Source organism: Panthera onca, chromosome A3, assembly GCF_046562875.1.
Source record: "Panthera onca isolate mPanOnc1 chromosome A3, mPanOnc1 haplotype 2, whole genome shotgun sequence".
Taxonomy (NCBI): domain Eukaryota; kingdom Metazoa; phylum Chordata; class Mammalia; order Carnivora; family Felidae; genus Panthera; species Panthera onca.
This window is the reverse complement of record NC_138341.1, coordinates 72823-81891: the sequence shown is the minus strand read 5'-3', so window position 1 is coordinate 81891 and position 9069 is coordinate 72823. Positions and strand designations below refer to the sequence as shown.

General features: G+C 46.2%; 1 protein-coding gene across 2 annotated transcripts; it reads left to right on the top strand.

The window, feature by feature from the left end:
- The first annotated feature begins 213 nt into the window (after window positions 1–213).
- Window positions 214–7901, top strand: FAM110C (family with sequence similarity 110 member C). Of its 2 annotated transcripts, none has more exons than XM_078445079.2 (2): window positions 214–1148; window positions 5185–7901. In XM_078445079.2, coding segments are annotated over exons 1-2 (918 nt in total). In that variant the 5' UTR covers window positions 214–232; the 3' UTR covers window positions 5187–7901. The 2 variants fall into 2 exon arrangements, with proteins under 2 accessions (XP_078301205.1, XP_060503255.1); XM_060647272.2 differs by having other exon boundaries at window positions 214–1230.
- The last annotated feature ends 1168 nt before the right edge of the window (window positions 7902–9069 follow it).

Here is a 9069-nt window from a genome sequence, read left to right as displayed (position 1 = left end):
TGGGGGCTGGAGGGGCGGAGCGGAGCCTGGGGGCGGGGCCGACGGGGCGGGGCGGGGCGGGGCGGGGTGGGGCGGGGCCGGCGCCGCTCGCCCACAGGTGTGGACTCGGGTTAGTTCAGACCCTGGACCTGGGCAGGCTGGTAGTTGGGCGCCATTCTCCGCCCGGCGCGGACTTAGGAGTTGGCCCGAGACGCCCGGGAGCCGCAGGCGGAGCACCAGCAGAGTCCGGAGGATGCGTGCCCTGCCAGCCTCGGACGCGTCCCAGAATGAGCGGAGGCGGACCGGGGTCCCCGAGGCCCCCCGGGCGCGGGATGCGGCGGTGCCCGCACGCAGGAGCGCGGTGGAAAGGCTGGCGGCCGACCGCGCCAAGTACTTACGGGGCCCGCCCGGAGGCGGCCCGGGCCCTGCTCCCGAGGGAAGCAGTACCAGGACCAGCGAAGGGCCTGCGGGCGACCCTCGGCCCCCGGCCCGCGTCCCCGGTGCCGTGGCGCGCAGGGCCATTGCGCGGAAGCCTCTGAGGCCTGACTCGCTGGTCATCTACCGGCAGAAATGCGACTTCGTCCGGGGACAGGGCGCCCACAGCTCCATGGGGGGCCTGGTGAGGAAGCTCTTCCAGGGGCCGGGCAGGGACAAGACGCCGCTGCCTCCGGAGACGACCCGCGTGGGAGGGGAGGTCAGGGCCGGGCCCGAGGGGGCTGTCCAGCCCGAGCCCGGCTCCACGGCGGCCTCCGCGGCCCCCGGCGTTCCCTCGCCCCCGGCGTCCCCCGCGCCCTCTGGGACGCCCAGCAGAGTCCGGGCTGCGCCCCGGGGCCCGGAGCTGCGCGGGGCCAGGCGCGGGGGGCTGCAGCGCTCGCAGTCGGACCTCAGCTCCCGCTGCTCCGCGTCCTTGGCGGAATTTGACACCTTCTTCCAGTTCTGCGGCCTGGAGCCCGAGGTGGTGGAGGCGCTCGGGAGGGAGAACTTCTCGGCGGGGTCGGACCGCGTCACCCTCAAGGTTCGAAGCGTGAGCGTCGCCACCTCAGACAGCGGCTTCTCCCGGCACAGCGGCGACGAAGAGGGGCTACAGGAGGAGGAGCTGACCGAGCAGGTGCCCAGTACCACGTCGGTCGTCGACAGGAACGCCCGCATCATCAAGTGGCTGTACACCTGTAAGAAAGCCCGGGAGACGCCCGGCCAGGGGCTGCAGGGCCCGGCGTGACAGCTCGCGCTCTGGGGAGACTTGGACCCCAGGTGTGCAACCGTAAAGCCCGGAGGGGTGTCTGTAAGGGTTGGTGGGGTTGGCCGAGTTGGATGGAGCCAGTTCTCTAACGCTGCACGGGACCCTAGATACTGAGACACGGAGGTTCGTGCCTCCAAGGGACTGCCGCTGAAGAGCGGAAGAGCCACCAACCCAGGTCCCCTGCAGACCCAGCACCCTTTCTTTTGAGTGTTTTGCTTCTGACTCCCCGGAATGGTAATTCTGATAAGAGGAGAAATTAGAGTTATGAAATGCTCAGTCAGAGAGCGATTATTTCCTGTGTTGACAACAGCCCGAGAGCGCTAGGGTCTGTGGGAATTGAACTGCAGGCACCCCGAGGTTGCATCAGAGCTTACTGGTCCACCTGCAACCCTAGGGTGGGACTGCCAACTCCCCTCCAGCAGAAAGAAAGGCTCTGTGTGTGCATGGTCCTGGAGGCCTTCGTCGAGCGTGTCAGAGAGGGAGGACTCTACAGGATCTTACCAGGTTGGCATTCAGTTAGCTGCCAAGGTCTCCCTTTGGCTAAATTTTGTTTGTTTTGAGAACTTTCTAAGGAGGGTCTTAGTTCACAAGAAGGGGCGTCAGTTTGTTGAACTGGACCCAGTTACAGCTGGGTGTCTTTGAAATCCACACAGCTGTGATTATGTAGTTTATTTGCCTTTTATCATACGGGAGATAAATTTCTTGGCCTTGGACACCAGTAGTACAGGGTTGTTCTCAAGTTATTTTTCACTGAGGAACTAAAGAATGTTTATCCTTATGACACCTACTCTTCCTTCCAGGCACATGTGGTGAGGGCATTTTGGGGGTAGTGAAGGGAGAAGAGAAGGTATCTTCTCAGGGTTCTCTTTAAGAACCAAGAATTTAAACATTGCACTGTATTTTTTTTCTCTTACCCTTCAATGACAACTTGCTATCGATTTTTTTAAAAAAAATCATGAGATGGAAGTTTTTTGTCTGCCCTTGATATAAACTAAGTGAAGACACGGTGTCAGTCTTCGGAATGGTGGGCAGGCCACTAGAAGACATGTTTATGGACTGAAGAAGCGCATAACTTCCCTGAGTAGACATGGCCTTAGCACAGATGTGAAAATTAACAAGGAGAAATAGATTGGACTCAGAAGAATTGTGACTTAAGTTTTTCCACATAATTTATTGAATGTGATTGAATATATAGACAGTGAGAATTTAAATTAAAAAATAGCAAGAACAACACATTGTATTTTTCACAAATTATCTTCTGGAACTGAGGTGAATACGTTCCCGCGAAGCTGCCATGAACACGTTGGTGTCGAGGAGGAGAGTGGTAGGGACTGGCGTGGTTCGTTCTAGAGGGACATGGTTAGTGGACAGAGCACTAAATGGGGGAATTGGGAGGTGTCTTCCCCTAGAATTACTCCTGCGCCTTAGCCTTCTGTTGTCCATAAAAGGAAGGCAGATAGGCAGATAATTTCCAACCTCTCTACTTTTTTGATTCTGTATAGTTAATAGTCTGTGTATCTGTGTTTCATGGTTGGAACCTAGAAAAGGAAAACAAAACCATTATCTATTGGAGTATGTAAAAAGTAAATGTGTAAATAAGTTCCCTCCAGCTTGCCACAGCACACAAAGAGTAGGTAGAATTGGGGGTATAAATAGTGCTGAGGTAACAAGATGATGCACAAACAAAACAAAATAAAACCTGACACAGTAAAGATCAACACACTCCATTCTGTTTTTTTTTAATTAATTTTTTTTACATTTATTCATTTTTGAGAGACAGAGAGAGATAGAGCACAAGTGGGGGAGGGGCAGAGAGAGAGGGAGACACAGAATTCAAACCAGGCTCCAGGCTCCCAGCTGTCAGCACAGAGCCTGACGCAGGGCTCGAACCCAGGAGCCGTGAGATTGTGACCTGAGCCGAAATCAGACGCTTAACCGACTGAGCCTCCCAGGCACCCCAACAGACTCCATTCTTATCCCTCCCAACCCAGATGCACCCTCACGCCCAATCTCCAATGTCAAAGCAGTGACCTTGAAAGAGAGTTTAGGAATCCATCTGTGAAGTGACTTTTTGAAGCCCCTTTTAGGTTTAAGCCTATGAAAAATGGAAGAAGCTGGATTAGCTTGTGAAAACATTCACTTTTATGACAAAGAAAAGTAGTTGAGGCAAGAGGAAAAGTGACAGAAGGTTTAGGAAACTGCCAGGGTGACTCCATGCAGGAGAGGAGTGGTTTTCCCTTTCTCTTAATCTTACTGGTTCAAGTGGGAAACTGTCATCTTCCTTCTGAGCTGTTTGCTTTTGCTCAGAGAAGGGAGATGGGTGTGACCAAGTGACTGCCCGCCATTCTGTATGTCACTGGCAATCACCAGCACTGAAAGATATGCTTCACAAATTTGCTCCCCTAAAACCGTAGTTCGCATTCTTTGAAACTTCATTGCAGGAGACCCAAAGTCTGGCTGCTTGGGTGATCCTGGAGGAAGTGAGTCCCCTGGGCTTTGTTCAACTCACTGGGACTGTGCAAATTCTGTGCATGACTGCAGCCCCTCAACTCAGCACCTCCAGATGTTGGTCCCTTCAGAGGAGAGCCAGCAGAGAGAGACAGGACCCAAAGCACAGAGTGTGGCAGCCACTATCCCCCTCTGCGAGAGTCATCTGACAGCTTGGACAAAAAGGGTCTTCACAGGCTTACTTGTCTGATGCTAATTTCTTGACTTCTGGAAGCTGTGCAAGCAATAATGCAAGCTGTAGTTTTTCTCTAGTTTATCAGGATATTTGTGTGGGAATCCATATGGATTCATTTTAGGATTTCATGAAAAATTCAGAAAATCTGAGATGAACAAAGGTATTCTTTCTAAATGAGAAGGAAAACAAATATATTTTATATAGTAGCCTTTGTCCTTTGGTAAATAGAGATAAATTAAAATAAAAATATCCCATCACAAATTAAATAAGAAGTTCATAAGTTTGTTACCCAATAGAGTAAAAATGCTTACTTTTCAAAGTTGAAAATATCAGAACTGGAGAATAACTTACAGAATCTACATGCAGTCCCACTGGGGATCTGTGAGCAGTAGTTATACATGGGTAGTTCGGGCATTCTGTTTCCCAGTGTGTAATTCATGAACGTTGCTTTTCATCTGCTGGTGTTTAGTCATCTTCCTGTCCTTCAAGTCAGCACAATGGTAGGGCTGCCAAGAGTTAGGTCTCTCTGGTTTTCTGTCTTTCTCATAGAATATAAAAGATACTGATGTCAGTATTGCTGTAAAAGAATGGCACTCTGTTCTTTGGGCTAATTAGGGATAAACATTGTTCATTTTCAAGGCAAAAAGCTCAGATGTTCTCACACTTCTCTTAGATACAAGAAGGAGCAGCAGAAGCCCACTGAGAGCTGGTAGGGTAGAACTGTGTGTCCTCCTTTGCAAAGATGCCCTGGGGGTAGAGCAAGCTGGGACCAGCCTTTCTGCTCTTTTCTTTTTTGACCTGGGAAGCTCTCCAGTCACCATCTGAGACTGGGTTTTAGGTGAACAAGTGGCTCGAGTAGCTAGAAGGCCACCCTTTCTGTCTTCAGGCCAGCCCCTGGGCCTTTCAGAGAGCTTTGTGTGTGAAAAGGGCAAATCTCCCAGTCTTCACGTATTTATTTGGACTGCCTGCCTTCTTTTCAGTTTGTTGTCAACCTCTGTGATGATTAGCACTGGCCTGACCAACATTAAAGATAACTTTTCTAGTTGGAGGCAAACAGAAATTTGAAAAGTCTATAAAAAGGCTTGAGGGGAATGACTGTTTGTTCTCACAGAAACCAGATGATAGCTGCCTCTAAGGCTACCAACCTCTTTTCACAATTGAAAATACTGGAGATGCAACAAAACCAAAGACTAAGGGACCCAACTTTGTGGTATAATTTTGGCTTTACCACTTTTGCCTGGACCGACTGGTGTTGATTCACTGCCTTTTCCTTACTCCTCAGGAAGCAAGGCTTCCCGATTGTGGGGGCTCCTTGAAGTATGTCATGGATGACTGGGGACCCAGGTCCATCCTCACTGCCACAGGATTTGTCCAATGCACCCAGGTGGCCACGTGATTGCTGTTTTCTCAGGAGTAAAGCATCCCATTGAAGAATCTTACTTAATTCAGAAGCTTTGAAATGCTATGGAGAAGAAGGGAACCTGGAACTTGGAAATCAGCTGAGCTGTAGCTGTGAAGACACAGCTGAAGCTCTGGGAAATATTTTCCTGCTTGAGGTAGACCTATCCTTGCTTCCAGAGGGCAGCAGAGGAGGGGAAAACTGCTTGGAAATATTTTCAGGGGCATCTTTTTGCCTTGCTTGTTGACAAAGAGGTACCATGGTGAATTTTACTGATATCTAAATTGATTTTGAAAAGAAAAAAAGGCAAAGAGTATGAAAACCAAGCATGAATATTGTCGTATTTACTGCCTTCAATCAGATTGGACTGTTTGGCACCAATTAAATCAAAATTCTGTGGTCATGGGAAGGTACATTCTTCTTAAACACTGTGGCTAACCAAGAGCAAACCCACACTCACATACTCACACTCACACCTCCATTTTATGAGCATCACGGCCACTTAATCTGCAAAAAGCACTTTGAAAATAAGTTGAGGACTACAAGGTCATTTTAGTGATGCCACTCCTATTGGGTTACAGACATGTGGACGTGCCATTAAAAGAGAAGTTAGAGTTGATACCACTAAAACCCCTGCTTTTGATGGCTGGCAGGAGAATTGAGAACTTCCTTTCCTCACATCCACAGCAACCTTCCTCCTTTGCACCATGTAGAGCATGCCTCCACGGGGCTCTGGTTCCCAACTGTCCAAAGCAGAGAGCCATGGGTTACGTGGAACACACCATGCCCATATGCCTAATTCCCACCTTCATGGATCACACACATCCCAGATATGGCACCAGCTTACCCTTCTCTGCAAGGGATGTGTTTGAGACCAGGGGCAGGCTCTGGGCTGCTGGCAGACTCCAGAATCAGAATGCTGTCAGTAGGGAATTACTGTGACCCTAACCCATTCCTGACACCCAGGCTGCATATATTTTATATTTAGAGGCTTTGGAGATAAATTTTATATCAATGATGACAACCCAAAGAAAATTTGTAACCCAGTTGACTCTTTTGAAGCTTATTGTGTTTTAACAAAATCTGTCTCTTCAGGAACAAGTTATGGAGAACAATATGGAGGGGAGAAAAATGGGCTTCTCAATGGTAGAACATTTTATAAACCAATACATTTTGATATGTTCATGTACTTGTTTAATATTGTGTTCTAATTTTGTAACTTTTACTGTGAGAGTTTGTCTTAGAGCTACTTACTATTTATTTTTACCATTATTGGTCTCCAAATAGTTTTCCTTAATATCATATGGTTTTAATTTTTATCGTACAGCTTTAAATCATTTTCTCCTTGGTATTGTTTTTGTGTATGTTGTTTCATTCAATATTCAACTTCTGACTGTAAGCAGAGTACTCACTACTCTATAAAGTACTCAGTACTGTAGTGATATGTTTTCAGATAAATCCCACATATGCATTTTTGGAGGCTCTGTTGGCCCATGGATGTATCTTTCTCATTGTAGACTATTTAAAGACAACAGTTCCATGCTTTAAGAATTTTCTCTCAACTGTTCCTCTAAAAAGCCTGCTACTTTGCTGTTGAATGGAGTGTGGTTTAAAAAGATAATGTCAAAGACGAGAGGAGGTTTTTTTAAAAGGCTCTTTACATATGCTCAGCTCCCTTATTTGCAGATGTTTCATTAATTGTGCATGTCAGTGCTTCAAGTAAAACTGTTCTGTGCCTTTCTTCTGTCAGAATAGGATGAACTGAAACCTCAATCATATTTACCTTAGATAAGAATGGCACAGACTCACCAGACTCACATAAACAAATTGGTTGTATTTAAAAGCACCAAGATCTTCCAGAAGCATCTATGCTTCTGTGGAGGTACTGGGAAGGATTCAGCCCTGAGCTAATTCAGAAGCAGATCTCGGAGGTGGGAGTGGAGAAGAGGAACAGCGTGTCTCCAGGCTCCAACAGGGGCCATTGAGGGTCTGTCTCCTCCATTCAGGTTCATGCCTTAGTGTCAGGTTCCAAGTGTGCGGGTGGAGGGGAGAAGTCCCTTCTTAACCCTGAATTACCCCGGTCTGCTGGAGACTTTGAGAAAATCAAATTTGAAACTCAGTCTGAATGCAAAGCTTGTAATTGCTTCTCACAAGGATAACAATAATTACTAATGCAAAATAGTTTCGTTTGTTCATGAAAGAATAACATGTAAAATAATATGATTAAACACAATGAAAACAAATAATTATTGATAAAGCAAGGAAAATAGCTTGACAGTATCCTTTTCACTAATATACGGGTATAGATTAACAATGCCCCTGACTGAAAGGTACTTATGTAACTGTAAAGTTTCCTCATATATGGTTTTTAAACTACTGGTCACTGACACTGACATAAAAAGAAGGCTTTATTAAACATTGGCCTTTTCAGTAGGTTCAAAGTTCAATGCCATGGTTACAGTTGGTGATACCATAAAACATCAGGCCCAGGTGATTGTTATGGTGGTTTTTAAAGAGATTTTTCTACACACTACCTGCAACTAGAGTGCAATATTATGTATTCTGTATTAAAGAAATAAAATATTTTTTATCATTTCTTACTCTTTATGAATCTGTGCAGCGTAAGGACACTGAAGCCAGAGTGTGCATATTGTAATCACTCCTGTCTTTTGTGTCTCCGTTTTCCCCTAATATGAGATTATCAGCAAAAATGAGGAAGTCTTGTAGGCAAGTCAGATGGCGTGGAAGTCTCTGGCTCTCTCTGGAAGTGGAAGGCAGTATAAACAGTTCTGAATATTCAGCATGTTGTTTTTCTTTAATTGTTTCATCAGTCTTTTGCTTTAACATATTTTCACTCATGTTTTGTTAATGTCAATATTGGAAAATGGGCACAAAGATAAAAAGAAAGTACAGTTTGTAACCTTTCACGTTAGTGAACTCATTAGGGAAGGCAACCTCTACAAATACCAAGTTTGCTGCCAGTGTCTGCTTAGACTGGAGAGGTAGGAGGGAGGCAGGTAGGGCAGCTTGATCACTGAATTGCTGCCCTGAAAGAGCCAGACTGGCTTCTTTTTCAGTCCTGCAGTGGCTTTTGCCCATACCCATGCTGGCATCCAAAGACAGGCATTCTTTGGAGAACAAATGAGCCACTCTACATTTCCATGAAGACAACTGAAAACTCCCAGGCACCTTGGAAGCTCTCTCAGGTCCTGTCTAGAAACAGTGCAGAGCAGCTGTCTGTTTCTTCCTGCACGCGTACTTGAGCTCTGACCTCTCAGTTACCCTTTTTCAAAATTCAGCCAAACAGAAGCAATGAAGTGATGAACAGTGGTGTTTAAACTTTGCTTGTATTTTCAGTAATAAAATAAATAGATTTTTATAATATTTAAATGTTCCAGAGCGGAAACATTGAAAAGGAGGAAACTGAGTTCTCAACCAGGAACTTATAATTCTGGTCATGGAAGCATCTGGGAGCAGCTGATGGGGAGAAAATACAGACACATCAGAAAATGTGTTCCTACCCAATGATACTTTCCTAATTAATTGTGCTACAATACCCCAAATTCTACAATTAATTGTCATCTTCATGTTATCTCCTTGAAAACTGTTGTAAAATTAGAAGGCTATCTGAAAGGGAGAATGTATTAAACTATTAATAACTATTTGTCTTTAGGTCAAAATAGAATATTCATTTCCTTAGCAACAGTCTGAACCATAGGAACAGAAATGGAAAGACCTGGATCTTGGCTTCAGTGTGGCCTGTGGTAT